This window comes from Larimichthys crocea, chromosome XIX (genome assembly GCF_000972845.2).
Source record: "Larimichthys crocea isolate SSNF chromosome XIX, L_crocea_2.0, whole genome shotgun sequence".
Taxonomy (NCBI): Eukaryota; Metazoa; Chordata; class Actinopteri; family Sciaenidae; genus Larimichthys; species Larimichthys crocea.
Genome location: NC_040029.1, coordinates 12,600,288 through 12,625,339, shown reverse-complemented (window position 1 = coordinate 12,625,339; position 25,052 = coordinate 12,600,288). Strand labels below are relative to the sequence as shown.

The following is a 25,052-nucleotide window of genomic DNA, read 5'->3' as shown; positions in this document are numbered from 1 at the left end:
TTAGGGAGGAAAACACACCAAAACAGAGACAAAAACAGAATCACAACAGATATCCCTGGATGAATCCCTGGATGTTGTTATTTTTCAATCCTTCCTTTTTATATCTATTTTTACTCATTTATTATTATCATTTAGTTAATCACTGAACTGAATATTTAGCTTATCACAATTAATTATCACTTTTTAACATGTATGTGAGTTATTACAGTGTATTAAAAGTTTCTGTCTGTAAACCTTTCATAGTGTAGACGGGCTCTGTTCAGGAAACTGTTGGTCTAGTCAGAAACAGTAGCAGTGTCAAGAGGTCACAGTCTGTAACCCCACGTAGGTCCAGAGTAGAAAACAGAAGCCTCCTGACACTTGTCTGACTGAATAATTGATGTCACCCAGTTTGAGGATTAGATAATAAAAAGTAAAATAAATTTATGTGACCAGAAATTTCATCACAATGACTTAATTGGACACATAGTATGGCCAGATCCAGGCACTGAACAGAACCAAATCAATATTTAAATTTTTCTATTTTAATGTTCTTCTTGTATTGAATATACAAACTGTTATTGGGAAAATTAAAAAACTAAAAAAAATATTGTCAGTCAGTTTTATTTCTGGGGGACAGTTTTCTTCAAGAAGGACACCCTTCAGACCCTGAGAGGTAAACTCCAGCACATCCACACTACAGCAACACTAATGATAATCTTATGACATACACACCAGACACTATAGGTGTTGTGGAGAAATTGCTGAAGTCAAAGGTCAATGGTGAGGTCAGGAAGGAAGAAAGTGTTCAGGAGCCTCTGATGTCTTATGCTGTATTATTTATTGACGCTTGATCAAGGAGAATCAAAGTACATCAGAAGTGCCTGAGTCGGTCTCACATTCTGCAGAACTCATGCTGGTGGATCGACTTTAAACCCCAAGATAACACCCAAATAATATACGCCCAGAACTAGTCAAAGAGAATGTTTTTACCCATGGAGGTGTTATTGTCAACATATTCTAGTCTGGAGACACTGTGTCTGTTTATGTTAAAGAAACATCAATGGCAAGCTATCTATAATGACTAGGATGGTGAGTATCTTGAAAAGACATCTTGAGAGGGTCATCAGAGCTTGTGGCCGTCTCTGCGTCACTGGCAGTGGAGTCATCGCTTGGTATAAACATTTGCTTCAGAAGTGGCTCTGAATTCCATCCTTGGCTTTTGGCAAACATATAGGCACATTCAAAGAGACGAGGAAACATTGACACCGGATCAAGTTTGGCCGCGTCTTTAAAACTGCAAAAGGAGAAACATAATTGGATTATTAAAAAACATCCTATCTACAATCTTCATTTACAATATGTCAGTGGTTCCCAAGCTTTATTGTAATAAGTCATGAGTACAGTGAGGTCAAGTTTAAAGTGAAGGGAGAAGTGATTAAACTCATAGTAAGGAATCAGTCATGAAAAACATTCAATAAAAGATCATTAAAATACCTAATGCTCAATGTTCCAAACTTTTGCAATTGTTGAATGAAAATGTGTTTCCTCAATGAATGAATGAAAAATGACAATTACCTAGTGTCACTGTGACATTCTACGATCCTTCCATCAGAAGTAGTGTGAGAAATAATTGAGAAAATATCTTTTTAATCTTTTTTTTTTTTTGCCTTTTCAAGCTTTATTTGATAGAGACAGCTGATTAGTGACAGGAATGTGGAGAGAGAGATGGGGAATGACATGCGGGAAAGAGCCACAGGGTGGATTTGAACCCTGGGCTGCTGTGGCAAGGACTGAGCCTTCGTACATGGAGCAGCTGCTCTACCAACTGTGCTAAATGAGTCCCTGAGAAAATATGTATTTTTGGTGTTAAAGGTGAGTTTATTCTTGACATATCATTTTGAAGTCACTTTAACTTACTGGTGCTGATAGACGTTTCGTATGAAGCGCAGTAATCCCAGCATGTTTTTAGGGTAGCCTGTCTTCCTCCAGTTCTGCAACTTCGTAACCAACTCGCGTGGAAACTGTAATGCCAAACATTAATATATATCTATATACACATATATGCACTATATATACAGTATACACAATAGTTAAGATGCAGTCACCTCTTCCTCCCACTCTGTAAAGGATCCTTTTCCAACACATTCGTTCATTGAAGAAATTAATTTATCGTCTTTTATCGGTTTTCTACAGTCTTCCACCTCCTTTCTGTTTCCAACCTCTTTCAAGTAGTTAACTCTCCTGGAAAATTAAAAGAATGATAACAAATTTGTCTCAACTCATTATACAAATGGCAATAAAAAGATATTACAGTCAAGATGTTGATTAGGAAGGGAGGAGTGACGTCAGGTAAATAATTTCTTTTGATGCATCTCCATGCGGGCAGCTCTATAAATGGCAGTCTGTCTGTTGCTTCACCACTTTGGTTACATTTCCTAATCGCTACTTAATGAAAAGAAATTTGTAATTCCCAAAGGATGAATTCTCACAACTCAACTCTGCCTTCTCTAGTGCCGTCATCTAAAATCAAACTTTTGTGTTGGTTTTGTTACAGTTTTGAGTTTGTTCTGTGTTTCCTGTCTTATTTTGTAGTTCTACCCCATCTGTGTCTTGTTTAATTCTGCTTCCTGCCTTGTTTCCCCACCTTTTTTGATTCTGCACCTGTCCCTGATTAGTTCCACCTGGTGTCCTGTGCATGTCTATTTAGTTCCTGTGTTTCCTTGTCTGTCTGTTGTATATGTCTTGTTCTGAGTGTGTCTGCTATAGTGTCCTTGTGTTCTTCTCTCCAGTGTTTTTCGTGTGTGTGTGTGTGTGTGTGTGTGTGTGTGTGTGTTTTATGGTTCCCAGTTTTGGATATCGCCTGTTTTTGACCCTGCATTTTCTTTGCCTTTTTTGGATTGTTTGCCTGGTTATTGAGTCTTTTTTTTTTTTGGTTAGTTTGTTTTTTGTGGATTTTTCTTGGATTTTCTACCCTGCTCCTATGTTTCTTTGCCCTCACTGTTTTGTTATTAAAGTTAGTTTGTGTGTTATACACTGGCCCAAAAATACTTTTTTTTCCATAAACAAACTTTTTTGAGTACAAAATAACTTATTTCTTTTTCAGAGGGCTATAGTTAGAAATGTGGAAGGCAGAAATCTCTTGTGCACATGCTCTATAAAAAGCAAATGTGGAAGATCCAGATAATTTTATTAATTTCACCCTGCCTCCAATGCTGCATCCTGAATCTGAATCTGAACTAATTGGCCATGATAACAAAAATATTTTACCTTTCCGTGGACCAGAACAAGGGATGATTCAAGCATTCTTCCACTTTTGGTCTTTTCTGTGGTTCTGCATCAATCATCATCTTGATGAGGTCCTTTGCCAACGCATCTTTAACGTCGTCCAAATTGTACGTCCCTTTATGAATGTTGTCACAGGGTACAACACCGAAAGGTTGGTCTCCTCCAGTGTAGATGTAATAAATCAGCATACCTGCCATCTGAAAAAAATATCAGTTTAGCTACTGGATGATGTTTCACCAATTTAGCAAGAAGATTTGTGTAGCAGAAAAACAAACCTTTATGTCAGCCTCCTTAGTTTCAACACTGCCAGTGGGCAAAGTTGTTTTTCCTGTGGGTAATCGTCTACTTTTGCCAAAACCAGCTAATCTCGCTTTCCTGTTAACATCTGCAGGACAAATGATAAACATCGATTGAGGAAAATCTTATATTGAACAAAAAAAAATCCAATATTTTGTGTACTATTTTTTTTTTGTACTTCTCTCACCAATCAAAGTGTTCTGTGGTTTGAGATGCCCGTGGAAAATTGGAGGATTCTGACAGTGAAGCGCCTTTAAACCATCGAGCATCTGAAAGACCAGTTTCTTTTGATCTACATCCTTTAGTTTGATGTATTCTTCTAAAGTGTATTCACAGAGATGAAGAGCAAGATAGATAAACTTCTCATCCTCTTCATAGTCATTGTATCGCACAATAGGTGCATCAAAAAGCCCTGAAAGTCGTAGAATTCCCTCCTCATTCAGCACTTGATTTGAGTTGGATTTGGGCACTTTTTTAATTGCAAGTTCAGTTCCATCCTTTTTCAGCCCTAAGTAGACTTCAGTCCCATCACTCTTCTTCGCTATGCAGAATTCTGGATTATTTATATAAAACATGCTCCTTATTCTGGTCACTACACTTTCCTCACTACTGTGAAGCTTCATAAATTTGTCTCTCCACCTCTTGCTTTTTTGTTTCCATTTGTATTTTATTACTGATTCAGTTGGTTTGAGGTTAAATGGCTTCACATTTGAAGCGGACTCCATTATAGGAACGGATAATTGATCAGTTGCAGGGAAAATGTCATTGTTTGGGTTTTCTGCCTTTTCCATCTTCTTCTTGGTTTCAGCTGTACAGTCCTCACATTCCAAGAAATGCTTTTTCAGTTGTTTGAGCAGTTCTTTCAGCTTGTCATTCATTTTCATATCTGCATATGTCAGTATGTCCTCAGGCACTGAAGTTACTCCCACTGATGTAATGATGCTCGCTGCATGTTCAACTGAAAGCAAGTTTGCAAATATACCGTAGGTGTAGACTCGAAATTTAAAGGGGTGTTGGTCCTGCACAAAATGAACAATTGTCTTGCATAACTTCTCAACAAACTTAAGATCCCAGCCATTCATGCATTTAGTTTTCTGCATTATCACATAGAGTGTTTTCAGTACAGCCTTCCATGTCTTCTCATGTCTCTCTTTTTTGGAAAACCGATCCAGTAGTTTGTCAATAATATCTAGTGCCTGCTCATTTGGCACGTCTTTCATTGTGCAGAGAACTGCACGTAACCTATGAACTTCTATTGGTAGAATTGTCTCAGGGATATTTGGTAAGTGACTGGCGACTCCTGCAATGTAGGTGTTCCTATTTTCAGTGTCCTTCAGCCATTTGATAAATCCCAGGTCGGCATTTGGTCCAGTTTCAGAAAAAAGTGTTTCAGTCATGGTCAGAAGGGTCTGAGGATGCTCCTGCAGCATGTCCCTGTAAAAAGTTGTGAAGACTTCTTCAGGTGATGATTCCACTCTGGCTTTCTTCAGCTTCTTCTGGTTGTTGTTAATGTGTGTCTCTGTCAGGAGGGCTGTCCTTTGTAGATGTGGGAAGATGTTCAATTTGCTGTGACAAAATTATTGTATAATTAGTATTACTGTCACATTGGGTTGCATAATAAACTTTAGATAAGCAGCCAAAAGTTACCATGAGAATTTAAGCTTAAATGTTCTCTATCATTCTCTTTTCTTTCTTCCAGTACTTTAAGAAACTCAAACGAAACTCCATTTACCAACATTGTATTTAGGTGAGTGCAGGTGGGGATGCTTTTAGAAGTCATCGACACAGTACAGAGGTTACATCTGCCGCTTTGTGATTCACAAACCGATCAGGCATGTACCTGTGTATCAAGCATGTACCGGCATGTTGCTAATGATTCAACACGCACAGTGCCACGCCGAGCCTTCACTGACTGTCTAAACTTAAACTTACTCACAACCAGAATTCAACTTTAAACAAAATTATTTCAGGTACATATCAGAGGATTGCAGGAAAATGAACTTACAACATCGAAATACGTCGAGTGTCCTTCGAAGTAAGTCCACGTGCGTCCTGGTTTTTCTTGGCTCTCGCATGCGGAAATGGGATGGGCGGAAGTCACGTGAGGACATGCACTTCCTCTTTCTGACCTATGTTGCTGTTGTGCTGCAATCACCTGTACTCATATTACATAAACTGAAATGATGCATTATGCAGGTGAACATTATTTCTATTCTATTACACTTACTACTACACTGTTAAATGTGCAGGCTCAGACTTATTAAGTCAGTTTTAGCCCCATCAGCTTCCACAAAGTGGAACTAACCTGCTCATTAAGCTAGTCGTGCTGGATGGTTGTGTGTCTGTTGTCACCACTAGTGTTTATGTCTTACCTGCTCCCTTACTGACAAACATGGCAGTTATTTTACAGCACTTCGCTGCATCTGTGGCCAGTGCTTTTACAAGCTTCACAAGCCTCTCCCTCTCTGCTCCACCCAGCACTGGTCCTGGCCACATTTGCGCCCCGGGCGACCAACCCCCCACCCTCCAGGGCGAACATTTTATCGTGCGCCCTTACGGACGCCCGTGCGCCCCTGGATGCGCCGTGCGCCCCCATCGGTCTGTTCGCCGCCCCCCTCTGCCTTGTCAACACCCCGCTCCCGGGGCGCCTGCTCCGCTAACTTAATGAGCGGTATCGAAAATTCGCGAGGTTTTTTTACGTTTTCGGGCACTCGTGCGCCCCCCACGGAGACAGCGCCCTGGGCGGCCGCCCACATTGCCCATAGCTAAGACCGGCCCTGGCTCCACCTTTCCTCTTGGGCTGTTGATCTCGCTTCATTTTTCAAGCATGTAGAACTACAGGTGCAAGCATGACCCGAACCGAGCCTTTGGTCCCGACCATCAGAAATCGCCCGGAAAAAGGGCTGGCTCAATTTGTGGCAGCGGCAGCTAGTAGTGGCACTGACCTGCCGTGGCAGCTGCCAGTATCTGAGGCAGCTGCCAATCACCTGCCACGGTAGTTGCCGGTTTCTGGGGCCAATCACCTGCCACTGCCTTAGCGGTGTATGGGGAGGCTGCCACTGACCTGTCGAGGCAGCTGCCAATCACCTGCCACAGTAGTTGCCGGTTTCTGGGGCCAATCACCTGCCACTGCCATAGCGGTGTATGGGGAGGCTGCCACTGACCTGTCGAGGCAGCTGCCAATCACCTGCCACGGTAGTTGCCGGGTTTCTGGGACCAATCACCTGCCACTGCCTTAGCGGTGTATGGGGCAGCCGCCACTGACCTGTCGAGGGAGCTGCCAATCACCTGCCACAGTAGTTGCCGGTTTCTGGGGCCACTCATCTGCCACTGCCTTAGCGATTTATGGGGCAGCTGCCACTGACCTGTCGAGGCAGTTGCCAATCACCTGCCACAGTAGTTGCCGGTTTCTGGGGCCAATCACCTACCACTGCCTTAGCGGTGTATGGGGCAGCTGCCACTGACCTGCCACGGCAACAGCAGCTGTTATGGGCATCTGTTTTTATTTTTTATTTTATTGAACAGTCATGAGAGTTGTATTTGACTCGCTGGCAGTAGCATTTCTATTACGGGAGTTCTGCATTAATTTGTAAGGTTTTCTTAATTTATCTGTCAACCGCTGCTGCTGTGTCTGAGGTAGCTGCTGCTGCTTTGTGAATGAATGTGTTTCTTTTGGTAGGACTAATTGTTACTCTGTGATGATATTCATTTCTTTGCTTCAGAGTAACTGTGAAAAAGAGAAAATGATGACATTATTGTTAAATATTTAGCATACAGGTGTGCAAAATAATTTGAACTAAAACTCTGTATTTGCTTCATGTGCTGTATTTGCCAGCTTGAGTAGTAATTTCATTTGGACAAAACGTTCAAATCAACAGTGGACTTCAAAGCCGCCAAGTCCATGTTTTCTTTCAAAACACAATATATGCTGGAAAATAGTACAAGACTAAGACCATATATTACTGAAAAGTGGAGTTAAAAGTTTCTCACCAGTTTTCGGTCCAGGACTTTTTGGGCTCAAAACACATATTTGTTTTTACTTTACACAGACTTTAAATAAAACTTTCAGGTTATGTCTAAATCTTGTGTTGTAAAGTGTGTTATAAAGTGTGTGTAGCCTATAGTAAGGTCTGTTCGAGCGCACACACACACACACACACACACACACACACACACACACACATGATTTCCTGTAGATGTAAGTGTACAAAGTAGAAAGTGGAAGTGAAAGTATTCAGACTCTATCTTGAGTGCACAGAGCAGGAGGAGACGTGAATGCTGAGGCAGGGTGAGTGTTAATCCAACATTTGATTTAATACATTATTTTATTAATGTCTGAACACAAACAACTTGATTCCTCGGATTCGCCGGTGTTTCGGTTCAGCGAGTGACCGTGTTAACTGGTGGCCGTCAACTGAACGTGTCAGTGTGACACGTAATTAAAGTTAGAAAGATAGATAGATTGGCACTTTCCGGGATCAATAACTCTGAAATGAAACGTTGTTAAAACACAAAACCCATATTTTTAACCGTAGTAAAACAGACAACGAGCTACAACCTAATGTTCCTCAAAACGAGCCAGCCTCGGAGCCACACCCATAGACATATATACATAGACGCCGCATTGAGCGGGTTGGTCGTTGGTCGCAATACGTAAACGGCGCCGCCATATTGGATGTGGCAGATCTGCCCGTAAACTAATACAAGGAAATGGACTGAACTTCATAAAGCGCCTTTCTACAAAGTTCTTTAAGTTAATGTCTCTTATACACCCATTCACATACACACTAATAATCTGGGAAACAACAGGCACCAAAAACAACGTATGTAACTTTTAAAGTGATGATATAAATATTACTCCTTATGTAGCACCAAACCAACGTATGTATTTTTCTACCAGATCCTGAAATGTAGATGTGACATGAGGGTTTTCTGAATAAAGAGCACAACACACACACACCACACACACACATACATATATATATAGTACACACAACACACACACAACACACACACACATATATATATATATATGATATATATATATAATATATATGTGTGTGTGGTGGGTGTGTGTGTTGTGTGTGGTAACATACATACACATACAACAACACGCGCGCACACACACACAACACACACATATTATAATTATATTATATAATATATATATAATATATATATGTTGGTGTGTGTGTGTGTGTGTGTGTGTGTGTGTGGTGTTGGGGCGCGCGCGCGTGTGTGTGTATGTGTATGTATGTACACGTTAGTGCTCTTTATTCAGAAAACCCTCATGTCACATCTACATTTCAGGATCTGGTTATTATAGACACAGATTAAATGTAAATATAAATATTTCAATATTTATCATCACAGTAACAGTGTTACACACATTAGTAGCTGTAAACACTCAGCATTAGAAAAATACATACGTTGGTTTGGTGCTTACATAAGGAGTAAATATTTATAATCATCACTTTAAAAGTTACATACGTTGTTTTTGGTGCCTGTTTGTTTCCCAGATATATTAGTGTGTGTGTGAATGGGTGTATAAGAGACATTAACTTAAAGAACTTTGTAGAAAGGCGCTTTATGAAGTTCAGTCCATTTCCTTGTATTAGTTTACGGGCAGATCTGCCCGAACCAATATGGCGGCGCCGTTTACATACGATTCAGCGCTCAATGCGGCGTCTATGTATATATATCTATGGCCACACCAACAACATTAGTGTTTATGCAGTGCAGGGACCGTCTACAAAGTGCAACACCGAAAAAAGATATTACAAAGACCGTCTACAAAGTGCAACACCGAAAAAAGATATTACAAAAGTATTCAAAAACTTCACTATAATACAGAGTAGTGCCACCAAACTCACTGCACACTTAATTGATCCCCTACAGATTACACTACAGCATTTATTTGGGAAAATAAGGGCTGATTATTAATCTGAATATTAATCAATAACTTCAATATGATACAGTGTAGTGTCACCAAAATCGCACTTAATTGATATACACAGATTACAGATTACACTACAACTCTTGGTTTGAAAGAAAGGCATTTGTAGTGTAATCTGTAGCAGACCAATTACGTGTGTAGTGATTTTGGTGACATTACACTGTATCATATTGAAGTTATTAATTAATATTCCTAATAGAAATTCCCAGAAATTAGAAAAAGTCCTAGTAAACACTAATGTTGTTGGTGTGGCTCTGAGGATGGCTCGTTTTGATGAACATTAGGCTGTAGCTCGTTGTGATGAACATTAGGTTGTAGCTCGTTATCTGTCTTACTACGGTTGAAAATATGCGTGTTTTGTGTTTTACCAACTTTTCACTTAAGAGTTATTGATCCCGGAAGTGCCAATATCTTTCTTCTAATTAGACACCTTATCTCGTAGGTGTCTAATTTTTTATTTTTTATTTAATCCAGTGAATGCAATGCGCTTCCGTAGAAAACAGTTGTTTCTCTTGGGAGATCTTGCAACAGTTATCGCTGTGTCACCAAAAATGTTCTCTAACAACTCAAGTCAAAGTTCAAGAACTTTTCTGAATATTTTATGGAGAAAATGTTTTCTGGTTTTCCCTTTGCTGACATGGGGACATCATTTTAATGGAATGGTGATTTCAAGTGCAACTTGTTTCACCTCTCAGACTGACTGAAGTCCAGAAGATGGAGGAAGAGGAGGACAGAGCAGAGTCTCCAGGATCCAGATGTCTGTCTATGAAGAGTGACAGAGATATTCCTATGAGCTTCAGTAAAAAACCTGGACCTTCAGACACAAAGTAAGAGAACTGATACTAACTCAATAACTTCAATATATACCAGCATAACTAAGGGTTGACTGTGGCTCAGAGGTTGAGTGGGTCGTCCACTAATCAGATTACCGTATCAGCGATTTGATCCCCGGCTCCTCCAGTCTGCATGTCGAAGTGTCCTTGGTCAAGATACTGAACCCTAAATTTCTCCTGAAGGCTGTGCCATCATTGTGTGAATGTGTATTAAAGGTTAGCTCCTCAAACTGATGAGCAGTTGGCACCTTGTGTGGCAGCCAATGCCATCAGTGTATGAATGTGTGTGAATGGGTGAATGAGATATGTAGTGTAAAGAGCTTTGAGTGACCTGAGCCAGCCCTAACTATAAGCTTTATCAAAAAGGAAAGTCTTAAGTCTATTCTTAAAAGTGTTGACTGTGTCTGCCTCCCGAACCCAGAATGGTACTTTGTTCCACAGAAGAGGAGCCTGATAGCTGAAAGCTCTGGCTCCCAATCTACTTTTGGAAACTATAGGAACCACAAGGAACCCAGCATCCTGAGAGCGCAGTGTTCTAGAGGGGTAGTAAGGTACTATGAGCTCTTTTAGATATGATGGTGCCTGACCATGAAGAGCTTTGTAAGTAAGGAGAAGAATTTTAAATTCTATTCTAGATTTAACAGGTAGTCAGGAAAAGCTGTAATCTGATCTGATCTGAAGAGGACAAATGCAAACTTTTAAAGCCCCTCATTATCAACAGCAGCAGTTTGTGTATTTTATGTAGAGCTTCATAAATCAAAGATTTATGTAATCTGAATAAAAACATGTTGGTGTTTGCAGAGTTCAGTCCAACAGACGGAGAGCAGAGTCTCCAGGATCCAGCTGTCTGTCTATGAAGAGTGACCGGTCCAGAGATTTTCCTATGAGCTTCAGTAAAGAACCTGGACCTTCAGACACAAAGTAAGAGACTGTTTTACTGTAAACTGACCTGATGAAGATAATGCATTGAGGATGAAGACTGATGCAGACATGCTGTGTGTCATACAGTACACTGGTGGTCTACCACAGTTATTTAGAGCACTTCTAACCTCAGTTAAAACCTAAAGCTGCTCAAAGTGAAGGATCGTCAGCTTTCTTTAATGGAGGACTTTTATTTTGAAACAGCTGCAGGAAGTGTTTAGTTTATATGAATGACAGACTACAGACAGATCACTGAAAGTTAATTCAAACAGAAAAGTAACGACACTTTTACTCTTCTCTCTCTGTGAACATCTGAACTTCTAGACCCAGAACAAGGCGTGGACTGCAGACAGCCAGTCAGACCAGCACTGTACAAAGTAAGACTGTCCATGTACTTCTCTATATATTCTTTTATCCATAACTTTTTATTGCTGATGAAATAATCAGCAGACTTTCTTTGTTTTGTCTCAAATGTCTTTCTCTGTTTCAGTAAGTGGTGGTCTGCAGGAGGTTTTAGATGAACATAAGATCAGTCTGAAGACGAGATGTGAACGTGTGACCGAAGGAAGTGATGAAACAGGAAGTGGAACCCTCCTCAACAGGATCTACACTGAGCTCTACATCACAGAGGGACAGAGTGAAGAGGTTAACACCCAACATGAGGTGAGGCAGCTTGAGACAGCTTCCAAGAAGAAGGAGACCCTCCATGACACTCCGATCAAATGCCATGACATCTTTAAAGCCTTACCTGACCAACAGAGACACATCAGAGTCGTTCTGACCAACGGCGTCGCTGGCGTTGGAAAAACCTTCTCAGTGCTGAAGTTCACTCTGGACTGGGCAGAGGGCTCGGAGAACCAAGATGTCAGTCTGGTGGTTCTGCTCTCGTTCAGGGAGCTGAACTTGATCAAAGATGAGCGGTTCAGTCTTCTCACGCTGCTCCATGTTTTCCATCCAACATTACAGAAGGTCACAGCAGAGAAGCTCGCTGTCTGTCATCTTCTGTTCATCTTTGACGGCCTGGATGAAAGCAGACTTTCACTGGATTTCAACAACAAAGAGCTCGTGTCTGATGTCACACAGGAGTCATCAGTCAGCGTGCTGTTGACAAGCCTCATCAAGGGGAATCTGCTTCCCTCGGCTCTCATCTGGATAACTTCCAGACCTGCAGCAGCCAATCAGATCCCTCCTTCACGTGTTGACAGGGTAACAGAAGTACGAGGCTTCACTGACGCTCAGAAGGAGGAGTACTTCAGGAGGAGAGTCAGTGATGAAGATCTGTCCAGCAGAATCATCTCACACATCAAGACCTCCAGGAGCCTCTACATCATGTGTCTGATCCCAGTCTTCTCCTGGATCACTGCTACAGTTCTGGACCACATGTTGCCCACAGACCAGAGAGGAGAGCTGCCCAAGACCCTGACTGACATGTACTCACACTTCCTGCTGGTTCAGACAAAGAGGAAGAAGAAGAAGTACAATGAAGGACATGAGATGAGTCCACAGAAGCTGACGGAGGCTGACAGGGAAGTTCTTCTGAAGCTGGGGAGGCTGGCGTTTGAACAGCTGGAGAAAGGAAACATCATGTTCTACCAAGAAGACCTGGAGCAGTGTGGTCTGGATGTCACAGAGGCCTCGGTGTACTCAGGAGTTTGTACAAAGATCTTCAAAAGAGAGAGCGTGATCTTCCAGAAAACAGTCTACTGCTTTGTTCATCTGAGCATTCAAGAGTTTCTGGCTGCAGTCTACCTGTTCCACTGTTACAACAACAAGAAGACAGGGGTACTGGAGGACTTCCTGAAAGAGGACAAATTCAGAGAGGTGGAGGACAATGACCATTACCCGACCGTGGATGTCTTCCTGATGAAGGCCGTGGAGAAATCCCTTCAAAGTAAAAATGGTCACCTGGACCTGTTTGTTCGCTTCCTTCATGGCCTCTCTCTGGAGTCCAACCAGAGACTCTTAGGAGGCCTGCTGGGTCAGACAGACAACAGTCCAGAAATCATCCAGAGAGCCATCAACAACCTGAAGAAGATGAACAGTGGTGATATCTCTCCTGACAGAAGCATCAACATCTTCCACTGTCTGATGGAGATGAACGATGACTCAGTCCATCAGGAGATCCAAGAGTTCCTGAAGTCAGAGAACAGATCAGAGAAGGAACTCTCTGAGATCCACTGCTCAGCTCTGGCCTACATGCTGCAGATGTCAGAGGAGGTTCTGGATAAGTTGGACCTGAATGTGTACAACACATCAGAGGAGGGACGACGGAGACTGATTCCAGCTGTGAGGAACTGCAGAAAGGCTGTGTAAGTCCAGATGTGATGAACATTATAAAGCAACGTAAAGCTGAAGCCATCAGTATTAGAGTAAAGACACACACTTTACACACATGCACAATATAAAACGTCACACTCAAGTTTTCTTAAACTACTACTAAAGCTGCTGATTGAAATAATTCTAGACATGTTAAACTACAAACGTCTACAAAAATCATTTTTGTGTTTATTGCTATCAAGTCAGTGATCACAAGTATCTTCTGTCATCTTCTAACTGTCTTTGTTTGGATGATGGAGGCTCCACACAAGTCCAGCAGAAAAACTTGAGGACTGAAGAGTTTGTGCTGAAAATGTTTTGCCAGTCATCATTTTATCACAACAGTCTTTGTAGTCGCAATTTTACTCCTTTTAGTGGCTGGTTTTAACTTAGGTTTGTATTTTACCAACTATTATTTCTTAATGCCATTAGTTATATTTTTAATCCTTTATTACGTTATGTCAGTTTTTGGGCTCCACAGACGTCTCCAAATTATTTGTTTTGTTCGACCAGCAGTCTAAAACTCTCTCCTGTCTCCCGTCACTGCCCGATCTGTACTGAGCATGTGCAACTTTCAACAGAGATGAGAAGTGAGACTTGTTAGCGACTTGAGTTACCGCTCACAGGGTTACACCGTTCTCCCACCTGCCAAATCCAACTTTAACCCCTGAGTGTTTGAACGGACTGGTCTGTAACCTGGTATATTCCAAGGCTGCTTCAGTAATGTTCACTGACAGAGAGCGTTTCTTAAAGCTTGTCCCATGATTTCACCTTTTCCACCTGGTCACCTTAATGTGAGAAATGATTTGAGTTTAGAACCTGTCAGATTACAGTTTGACTCCATATGAGTCATTAAATGAATGTCATGGCAGATGAAGAGCAGATGGAGTGACGTAATAAGATGCTGAAAATACAAGCAGAGATGTATAAAGTACTGGAGTAAAGAGTGGAGTAGAAGTACAAGTGCTATATCAAAAAACTGACTTGAGTAGACGTTCAAGTGTTCTTTAAACACCATACTTAAGTGAAAGTACTAAAGTATTCAAAATGTTTTGTACTTAAGTATTGCAAGTAGAAGTATGTAAAAAAAATCTACTCAAGTACTGAAAGTAAAAGTACAAGTACTGTTGTTTATATTATTTCAAATATTTATTAAGGCACAACTTCTAATGTTACAGTGTTACAATGTTCATGGTAGAGTTCTGTGATTTCCCATGGTCTGTGAATGCGAGAGCAAGGGGACGGGGGAGCAGGTGAGAGAGAGCACACCTGGGTGAGTCAGGTGTATGAAGTACAGCGCACGAGCGAGGTTGATGTGTGAGACCGGGACTGTTCTGTTGTTTTTTTTGGCGTGGTTACGGTCGACAGTAACCGAGTCCTGTAACCAAAGCGTTCAGCAATAATTGCAGGTTTGTTCAATATCACGTGTCCGGCTGGACGCTACAATAGTAACGAGTAACGATTCAGCACATGATATGATATGATATCCACATTACTTCCTCAATCAGACATTCCCCAAATGTGAGTGCAGTTCCAACTTGCAGTGATTTTACAGCTCATTGAACAACATGTGCTGAACAAACGTAAATCACAGCAGCCTGTTCATCAGAATATGACACGTTTACATTACAGTCATTTGACTTACACTTTGTCTAAAGTTACAATTTGCTGCGTTCATTATGTTGCTCAGGGACACTTTGACATGTGGACAGGAGGAGCTCAAGTTTCAAACCACAAACCTTGTGATCAATGGCTGACCAGCTGATCTACAGACGCACATGTTGATGTGCTTTGTGAGTCCATGTTTAGAATAAAATGTCAGATTTTATTTGACTTTAACTTTTATATTCTCTGTCATCACAGACTTTCTCTCTGTGGACTCTCAGAGCCTCACTCTGAAGTCGTGGCCTCAGCTCTGAAGTCCAACCCCTCCCATCTGAGAGAACTGGACCTGAGTCACAACTACCTGAAAGATTCAGGAGTGAAGCTTCTGTCTGCTGGACTGGAGAGTCCAAACTGTAGACTGCAGACTCTGAGGTCAGTTCATGTGTTCTGCTCTTCTACCAAATTTAAATCCAGATCAGAAGTTTGACATTTCTTTCAGTCTTCTTCTTTTCCATGTTTGTCTGAGCACAAATCACAACAGCTCTTTTGAAAGTTTGTCAGTGTGAACAGTTTGAAATGAGTCTGTACTCAAACTGGATTCATGGTATTGTCATGTTATATATTCATGTTAAGAAAATTGAAGGATTTATCCTTTAATGTGCTGCCATGAAACCAATATTTATTTTTGTTTGTGAAAAGTGAAAAGGACAACACATTTTCAGGAATAATGTCTTTTTATACAGAACCTTCAGAACTCAGCATTTTACAGGAACTTAGACACACACACTGTAAAACTCACATACAGGAGCGCACACACACACACACACAGATCACAGCATGTTATTAATCTGTGTTGACACGAATGGTTTGTCTGAATGTTTGCGGACGTTTGTGAGAGTGTGAAGTAGATTTCCAAATGCAAGTGCGTGAAGTATCATCAGGACATCGGGGGTCCTAGCTATGGGCAATGTGGGCGGCCGCCCAGGGCGCTGTCTCCGGGGGGGCGCACGACGCCGAAAAGCAAAAAAAACCTCGGAATTTTCGATACGCTCATTAAGTAGCGGAGCGGGCGCCCCGAGACGGGTGTTTGACAAGGCAGAGGGGGGCGGGCAGACCGATGGGGGCGCGCATCCAGGGGCGCACGGGCGGTCCGTAGGAGGCGCCGAGAAAATGTTCGCCCGGGGGGGGGGCAATTGTCGCCAGGACCGGCGCTGAGTATCATGTCTGATCTGTCACCAACGACAGGCGACACTTCAACATAATAATAATGATGTCACTTTGTGTTGGGACTCCAGTAAACCAGTAACCTGTAAACAGAAGCATAAATAATCCACTATATTTGTACAGAGAGGAAGACAATATTCATGTCACTTTGAAAGCATCACAAGTGCAGGGACACGTGTTAAAGAGGGTTAGAAAGGTTTGTTTTGACTTAAATGAACAGTTATTTAATTGTCTTATTTATTAATTACATGTTGGCTTTTTTGAATTCTATGGAAAACATCTCTCTCAGTATTTTTCATGAAATTGTTGGAACAGGACAATGTCTGATAATGATGTCTGAGGTCTTCTGTCTACTTCTTAAAGTAGAAATATTTATTTGGTTTCTGTTAGTTTCAGTGTTTCCACAAATAATGCCTGAACGTATATATGAAAAACTAATTGAACAACATATTTTCATAAATAATGTATTTTTATGTTTTTAAACCTGAACACATCTGATTGGATTATAAATGGATTTTTATCAACATCATTTATTCTTTATTCAGATTGGAGTGCTGCAGTTTGTCAGAGATCAGTTGTGCTTCTCTGGCCTCAGCTCTGAAGTCCAACCCGTCCCATCTGACAGAGCTGGACCTGAGCTTTAACAAGCTGCAGGATTCAGGAGTGAAGCTGCTGTGTGATTTTCTGAAGAGTCCACACTGCAGACTGAAGACTCTGAGGTAAGTTCATTGACTCTCTGTTACTATTGTAGATCTGATGTTTAATTAACAATTGAAGCTAATTTATGTTCAGACATAACTTACATCCATGAAGTTGTAAACGTCCTTTTGTTCATATTTTTCATGTTTGTTGTATTAAATTTAGTCTGCAGTCACAAAGACTTGTGTTTCTTAAAGAAACTGTAGAAAATGTCCTCTGTTAGTGGTTAAAGTCAATGAATGTTTAGAATTGTTGGTAAATGGTCAGTGACAAAGTCACTCTGCTCATTTTACATTTTCATAAATAATGTATTTTTGTGTTTTTAAACCTGAACACATCTGATTGGATTATAAATGGATTTTTATCAACATCATTTATTCTTTATTCAGATTGGAGTGCTGCAGTTTGTCAGAGATTAGCTGTGCTTCTCTGGCCTCAGCTCTGAAGTCAAACCCCTCCCATCTGACAAAGCTGGACCTGAACTACAACAAGCTGCAGGATTCAGGAGTGAAGCTGCTGTGTGATTTTCTGAAGAGTCCACACTGCAGACTGAAGACTCTGGGGTAGGACACCATCTTTTACTTCTCTGCTGATTAATATGATGCAAAAGTTGTGTTGACACAAAACTGCAGACATCAGGCTGATATTATACTGATCCACACTAAGTATCTGAATGCTAAAGTCTTTCTTCTTCTGTGGTTTAGTCCATTGACTGTGGCAGAGCAATGTTGAGCTGCATATTTCAAACCTAAATATAACAAGAAAAATCTACACTGGATAATTCACTGTGAACCTCTTCAACGGTGGATTTTCATCCATCTCATGTTTTTGTTTGAATACATGATAATAAAATACATGAATACAATAAATAAAGAAATCATCTCTATTTCAACAGTCAAACAATAACAAATATATTCAGTATTTTTTGTTCCAACATTTTGATGAAACTATATGATTCTTGGTGGAACTTTTCTGTGGAAACTGTCGAGACATGTGGCTCCACATTAGTCATCAATTTTAGATTTCACTTTCACTTTCATTTATCATGACTAACTGGATCAAAGCACGTATCATTGAAGCTGAAGGTGTTTTGAATCAAATGGTACCAAACATTTGATAAACTCCTTGTAGTTTCTGAGATACAGACATTTCTGTTTCATATTATATTTAGTCGTTAGTCACATGGGGTTACTCTTTTCATCCCACAGGAATACATGAAAAATGTCTCTTATGTCTGCACAATGTCAAAACTGGACCAAGAAAAAGCAACAGATGATCATTTTTCTCTTTTCACTTTGATTGCAACACCCTAATCTGTTTTTAGAGATATTTCAATGGACAAACAAACAAAAACAGGAAGTCTAGAAAAACTTGTGCTGTAGCCTCAAACTTTGACCCATTTGAAGAATTTCAATGTATTTATGCTGAGCTCACCGAGTGCATTAAGTGCTGTAAAGGAATTTCTACACATTAATGGGACCAAAGATGCTTAGATTTTATGACTCCACTTTTCCTCAAAGAAATATTGTCCATGTCTTTTGTTCACATTTGTCCAAAATTTATCCTGACGTATTTGTCAACTTTGTAAACTTTAGGATCTTGAGCTGAATCTTAAATTCATTTCTGTGGGTTTTTATTTGTGTTTGGCTGCACAACGTGAGTTTGTATAGATGGAGCCACTGGTGGAGCTGCAGAGTTTAAGAGGTGAAGTCACTCCGTCTTTATTGAAGTAGCAGCACGTTGTCATTAATATTAATGAGAGCTCTTTGTCACTTTTTGTATTTGACAGTTGTGAAGCTGTGTCCTGTTGGGTTCAGGTGTTTGGAGTTTCCATTTTCTGAACTTCTACTTTCTACACCTTCTTCAGCTCTGAGAAGATTATTAAACACTGAATGATTTCAAGCAGAAACATTGTCTTCTGAAGTAACATAATTTATTCTTTATTCAGATTGGAATGCTGCAGTTTATCAGAGATCAGCTGTGCTTCTCTGGCCTCAGCTCTGAAGTCCAACCCGTCCCATCTGACAGAGCTGGACCTGAGAGGAAACAACCTGCAGGATTCAGGAGTGAAGCTGCTGTGTGATTTTCTGGAGAGTCCACACTGCAGACTGAAGACTCTGAGGTAAGTTCACTGACTCTCTGTTACTATTTTAGATCTGATGTTTAATTAACAATTGAAGCTAATTTATGTTCAGACATAACTTACACCCATAAAGTTGTAAATTCTTCCTTTTGTTCATATTTTTCATGTTTGTTGTATTAAATTTAGTCTGCAGTCACAAAGACTTGTGTTTCTTAAAGAAACTGTAGAAAATGTCCTCTGTTAGTGGTTAAAGTCAACGAATGTTTAGATTTGTTGGTAAATGGTCACATCTGTATACAGAAGATCCTCTGAACTCAGATTTGTTTGAAATGATCAAGTTTACTTGTTGAAGTAGAAATATTTTTTTCTACTCATTTTAGAGAAAAACTCATTGATTGGGGTATAGTAATGTTGAGCTGCACATTTCAAACCTGAGCACATCTGATTGGATTGTAAATGGATTTTTATCAACATCATTTACTCTTTATTCAGATTGGAGTGCTACAGTTTGTCAGAGATCAGCTGTGCTTCTCTGGCCTCAGCTCTGAAGTCCAATCCCTCCCATCTGACAGAGCTGGACCTGAACTACAAGAAGCTGCAGGATTCAGGAGTGAAGCTGCTGTGTGATTATTTGAGTCCACACTGCAGTCTGCAGACTCTGAGGTCAGTAGAGGGTTGCAGTCAGTCCATGTTGGTCTCAGCACTATTGTACTAAACACAAAGTATCAAAGCACAGATCCAATATTTCCTGTAAACCTCCGACCTTCTCAGCTGCTGCTTTCATCAGTGAAGCTGTCAGAGGAGAATGGTGACAGGCTTCAGAATTGGACAGAAAGACAGAGAGAGAGAGAGAGAGAGAGAGAGAGAGAGAGAACAGTCAGCCAGCCAATCAGATGAGCCAGAAGCTCGTTGTGATCATGTGTTTTAGTGATCCATTTTTTTTTTATTTGAACAAGAATACAAGTTACAACCAAAAGACATGACTTATTAATGGACAATAGAGACAGTTGAAAATTGACTGTGACAACTAAACAATAGTACAATAATAACAGTAATAGTGATAACCCTGCATCTCAATAAGGTGCAAGAAAAAACAAACCAAAAGGACATAACAAAAAAAAAAAACAGGAGGGAGAAAAGGGGCACCACACCCCACCCCACCCCAGCACCACACTCACACTGGAGTATATTTATCTGACGTGCGCACACACACACACACACACACACACAATCAGGGGAAGCAAGGAAGTTATGAGTCTCACAAAAAGGCATTACGTAAAGGAAGAGCTTATCTTATAAGTTCTTTCAGTGAGTCAGCTGCTGCATGCCAGTTGTTTATGTAAGAATCTCAACATAAATGACTACATTTCCAAAGAAAATAATACAATATTACCGCTGCATTTTCCCACACAACTTACCCTCAGCGACACAAAGCGGGACTGTGAGGGCAGAGGGGAGGGGCTACAAGAGCCCAGGAGGTATGCAAAAGCCAGAGTGCAGGAAAGTCATTTAAACAGGAAAAATTCATAAAATAATGGGAAATGAAAATAACTCATGGAGATAAAATTCATAAGTACTCAAAATAATCATAAAATGATAAATAAAACTTACAAATACAAATTGTAAATAATAATTAATAAAGTGCATTTTCTCTCAGATATTTTTATTGAATTTTACATATTTCACATCACATCACATTTGCATGTTCATACATTGTATGTTTTCTAGAGTAATCCAACATTAACACAAACATAAACATCCCTCCCCTCTCACAAGCAACACCTACAAATCATGATTCCTGAGTATTATTCCTGGAGTGTTATAGGGAACTGCTGGGAGTCAAGAGCTGAGTTGCGAGATAAATAAGAATAAACTAGCTAAACAAATAAAACAGGATGAATAACTAAGTAAAGATAAATAAGTAAGAGCAATAAGCAAGAGTATTTAGACATTGACTGATACAGACTCTGGAACTGACAAAAACGGACAAAGAAGCAAAGCAAAGGGAACGGGGGCCGATATTTCAATTTGGCTTAAGGTTCTCAAAGTATTTCAAGAAAGGTCCCCACACCTTCTGGAACCTCTTGCTCGAGTCGCAAACTGCATAACGGATCTTTTCGAGGTCTAGACAGGACATGATGTCCCTTAGCCACTGAGCATGTGTAGGCGGGGCAGCATCCCTCCACCTCAATAGGATTGCACGCCTAGCCAAAAGCGAGGCGAAAGACAGCGTACGACTTTTGGTTGCAGTGAGGCGCATGTCATCCCCACTGGTGGTGCCGAAAAGGGCAATCAATGGGTCGGGCTCCAGTTCAAGATTAAGAATAATGGACAAGGTTTGGAAAACATCTCTCCAATATTTTTCCAGGCTTGGACAGGTCCAAAACATATGGATAAGCGAGGCCTCCCCTCTCTTACATTTGTCACATAAAGGATCAACGTCAGAGTACATATGAGATAACCTGGCCTTAGATATATGAGCCCTGTGCACCACCTTAAACTGTAACAGACAGTGACGTGCACAGAGAGATGTAGAATTTACCAGCCTGAGAGTGGAATCCCATACATCATTTGACAGTTGACAGTTTAAATCCTGCTCCCAAGCAGTCTTAATTTTGTCCAGAGGGGTCTGTTTAATGCCCATCAATTTGTCATAAATTACTGATATTAACCCCTTACGTGTTGGATGCATACCAAGTAACTTGTCAGCGATGGTTACGGTGATTGCCTTAGGGAAACTAGCCATCTGAGATCGGAGAAAGTGTCTTACCTGCAGGTATCTAAAAAAATGAGTGTATGGTAAACTAAACTTATCAGACAGTTGTGCAAATGATGATAAAGTGCATTTTTAACTCTGTTACATGTGTACAGAGTAGAACCTCTGCTGAAGTCCAGTAACCTCAGCTTCAGTCTTTGTATGAACATGTAGGACCTTTAACATCATATATTTATCTGTCCATGTGTCCAAATGTTTTTAGAACAGACTCCACATGTAACATAACATGTTTGATGCATTCAGGGACTGTCAGCACTTTATTTCCACTGTGTACTTGAGTGAAATGTGCAGAGTCACCGCCACTCCACTTGTGGTCCCTGCTGGTCTTTATACTGGATGTGCTGCATCACTGACTGACAGCTGATGAAGGGAGTCTCTGTAAACACTGATTCATGACTTCTGTTGTCTGTCTTCTTCTCTCATCAGATGGGTGTGGTTATCTCTGTGAGAGTGTGAGTGCTGAGAAAGGTGTTTGTGTTGAGAGAGGATCAGCCGAGTCCTGATGATCCAGAGAGGTCGAAGCAGCAGCATCAGCTCTGACTGGGCCGAGCTTTATCCACCAGAGACTGACGGAGGAATCACAACGAGTGGAGATGACTGTCAGTGCTGCAGTCTGAACTGCTCTGAAATCAGCTCCGCTGTCAGACACAATGTCAAGTCAAGTCAAGTCCTCTGGATCATGTGACATTCTTCATTCATTCATATATTGTGAACCCAAAGAGCTTCTACAGATCAATTCTGTTCATGACAACATAACTGCAGATGAACTCTTATCTGAACAGATTTTTCTGCTTTGCTTTCTGTAGCAGCGCCACCCTGTGGAATGATGGTGAACTGCAGTTAATGTCCATGTTTGATTTCTAATTCATTTTAGGAGTTGATGTGAAAAGTTGGTGTTATCCTTTACTATACAGTACATTACTATACTGTTATTATTATATATTATTAGAGATATTTATTATTTTATTATTTTTTATTATTTATTATTATTATTATTATTATTATATCTTATATTTATTTTATAGATTCTATATACTGTGACGGCTTTATGGCCTGATCTCAATTTTTGATTGGTTTTGTTGGAAGCTTTCAGGAGCTGATGTAACACCTGAATCGGTGTGGATGCTCACTCTAAAGAAGAGCTCTGAACATTCACGTCTCTCTCCTGTTTGAGTTGCTGGGTTTGTTTTGAGCTTTGTCACTTATATTTTGTTTCATCTTACATTACACATATTTTCACATACCCATACATTCAGCATTATGATGAACAATATGCACAGTTAAACGTTATATCGTTTAAATAAATGTATGTTTATAGTTTAAAGCTGTGGTCTCCATCTTTTTGTCATACCTCTAGCCAGGTTGTGACAAAATGGGGCTCGTCACATTGGATTTTTTTTTTTTTTGTTAATTTTGGATTCAGTATTGCACATAGCTGTAGTATTTGTTGGTTTGAGGGAGCTTTATTCTAATCGGTTTTTTCTCTTATTTTGGGGCTATCATTTGAGGTGAACAAACTTGTGAAACGTTTTGATATGGCAATGTTTTAACTGTGTTCCCTCAGTTAGCATAGCAGCAGGTTCTACTAGAAGGTCTTTACATGGTGTTCTTGTAGTGTGCGGGGAAGGTCGTTAGACGTTTTTGTCTTAGTCTTTTAGTCACTATGATTTCACTAGTCAGTTTGTAAGGGAGGCGCCAGTCTTTGTTTGCCATCTGTTGCATAGTCATGTCTGTTTAGTTTACCTCGTTTTTTGATTATCTTTGGTATAGGGATGCATTGTGGAGGAGTTTGTTCAACATCCCTCTAGAGACTGTTGGAACAGTGCCCAGGAGCAGCTGATTAAGATTGCTCACAGTTCTCTGTTGAGGTGGACCCAAACGCACAAAGGGCAATCTAGAGTTCACAAGTTTAATTTGCAGGAAGTGTGGTATGCTGATGGAGAAGGTGGTAAGACTGGTGTAGTGTGCTGGGAGTGTTTTTGGACATTTGGACAGCAAAAGAATTACTGCTTTGAAATTGGGTCATCAAAAAGAATTGGAAGAAATAAATATTAAAAAGGAACAGAAATTGGATTTGGAAATACAAAATTGGCATTAATTAGGGAGAAAAATTTCTGCATCTGCTTAATGGCAAACCACGGTTCGCATTTTGATGTTGCCAGTAATTTGGAGATTGTTGCAAAAGTTTAATGAGAATGTTGTTGTTGAAACCTCTCTGTCTGTTTAACTTTTGCCCATTCTAGATCTTGGCCGATGAGGAACAAACATAATGTTGCAGTTGCGTCTTTACAGGTAAAGCTCAAGAAGCCATTCTGCGCTTCTTCTGAGGACTGTAAGGATTACAATGTGGTGAAATCATCTGTCTTGAAGGCTTATGATTAGTCCTGAGGCCTTTCGTCAGTGCTTTAGGAGCTGGCGAAAGACTGGGTAAACAAACACATGTGGAGTTTGCCGGGATTTATTTCTCTGCCGTCTGGACGGACATGCTACCTAGGGCAACGAACCAAAAGGTATAAATTCTCCTTGTTCCACGTGCAATCATATCAATTAATTGCACAACTCTTAAATTGCACTTTTCCTGTGGCATTGTTTCGGTTTAATCTTTTATAGACGTTTTTGCCTTCTGTCACTATGATTAACTTCATTTAGGATTGTTTAAATCAGTTTTGGTTGCTTTACTTTGCGTCATTGTTCTATGTTCAACTGTTTGTCTATTTATTGTTGGGCTGCGAGGACCGGGTCGTCTGCAGCACTGTGTGTAGCTGCCCGCGAGACACGTGCGCCGCGACGGATGCCAGTTTGTGTCCGTAGGTCTCTACATGTCCTCTCGCTATCTCGGGCACAAAAGCGTGGGCGCTCACGGCTGCCGCGGGGTTGGGGCGGGGGGCCGCGAAAAAAGAGTGCGCTCTCGGACGTCAGGACGAGCAGAGCTTCTCTGTGAAATGAGTGAATACGTGCAAGTAGTTGTATGGAGAGTGTCGTGTGAAGAGCGAGTGTCTATGGTCCACGTGAAGTAGTCCGACGTGTTGGCTAACGGTGTGTGGGTGGGTGTGATTTGGTAGCTCTAGAACACTT

At 40.7% G+C, this 25,052-nt stretch overlaps 2 protein-coding genes and 1 long non-coding RNA gene across 4 annotated transcripts; 2 read left to right on the top strand and 1 right to left on the bottom strand.

The window, feature by feature from the left end:
* Nucleotides 1-827: 827 nt before the first annotated feature.
* LOC113748292 (probable serine/threonine-protein kinase ireA) lies at nt 828-5,799 on the bottom strand. 2 transcript variants are annotated; one of them, XR_003464232.1, is made up of 6 exons: nt 5,570-5,799; nt 3,752-5,130; nt 3,543-3,652; nt 3,250-3,464; nt 1,900-2,223; nt 828-1,276 (listed from the first exon to the last, which is right to left on the bottom strand). XR_003464232.1 is itself a non-coding variant. In XM_027291458.1 (5 exons), the coding sequence occupies exons 1-5, from the start codon at nt 5,572-5,574 to the stop codon at nt 2,073-2,075; spliced, it is 1,860 nt and encodes a 619-aa protein (XP_027147259.1). In that variant the 5' UTR covers nt 5,575-5,799; the 3' UTR covers nt 1,774-2,072. The 2 variants fall into 2 exon arrangements, 1 of the variants encoding a protein (XP_027147259.1); XM_027291458.1 differs by lacking the exon at nt 828-1,276 and having other exon boundaries at nt 1,774-2,223.
* A 1,939-nt stretch (nt 5,800-7,738) lies between these two features.
* LOC113748286 (uncharacterized) lies at nt 7,739-11,757 on the top strand. Its single transcript, XR_003464225.1, has 4 exons — nt 7,739-7,852; nt 10,216-10,347; nt 11,155-11,274; nt 11,599-11,757. It is a non-coding gene; the product is annotated as an uncharacterized LOC113748286 (long non-coding RNA).
* Nucleotides 11,758-12,279: 522 nt separating this feature from the next.
* LOC113748350 (protein NLRC3-like) lies at nt 12,280-17,187 on the top strand (the record flags this gene model as incomplete). Its single annotated transcript, XM_027291829.1, has 4 exons — nt 12,280-13,583; nt 15,454-15,627; nt 16,965-17,017; nt 17,171-17,187. Coding segments are annotated over 4 exons (1,548 nt in total), but the record flags the coding sequence as incomplete, so codon positions are not given.
* Between the last annotated feature and the right edge of the window lie 7,865 nt (nt 17,188-25,052).

What these genes read in the sequence shown, in the direction of transcription:
- LOC113748292 (XM_027291458.1), bottom strand. An exon ending in ACCACAGAACACTTTGATTG is followed by an intron (nt 3,653 to 3,751) that starts GTGAGAGAAGTA and finishes TTTGTCCTGCAG; the next exon opens with ATGTTAACAGGAAAGCGAGA. An exon ending in TTGTTCTGGTCCACGGAAAG is followed by an intron (nt 2,224 to 3,249) that starts GTAAAATATTTT and finishes TTAATTTTCCAG; the next exon opens with GAGAGTTAACTACTTGAAAG.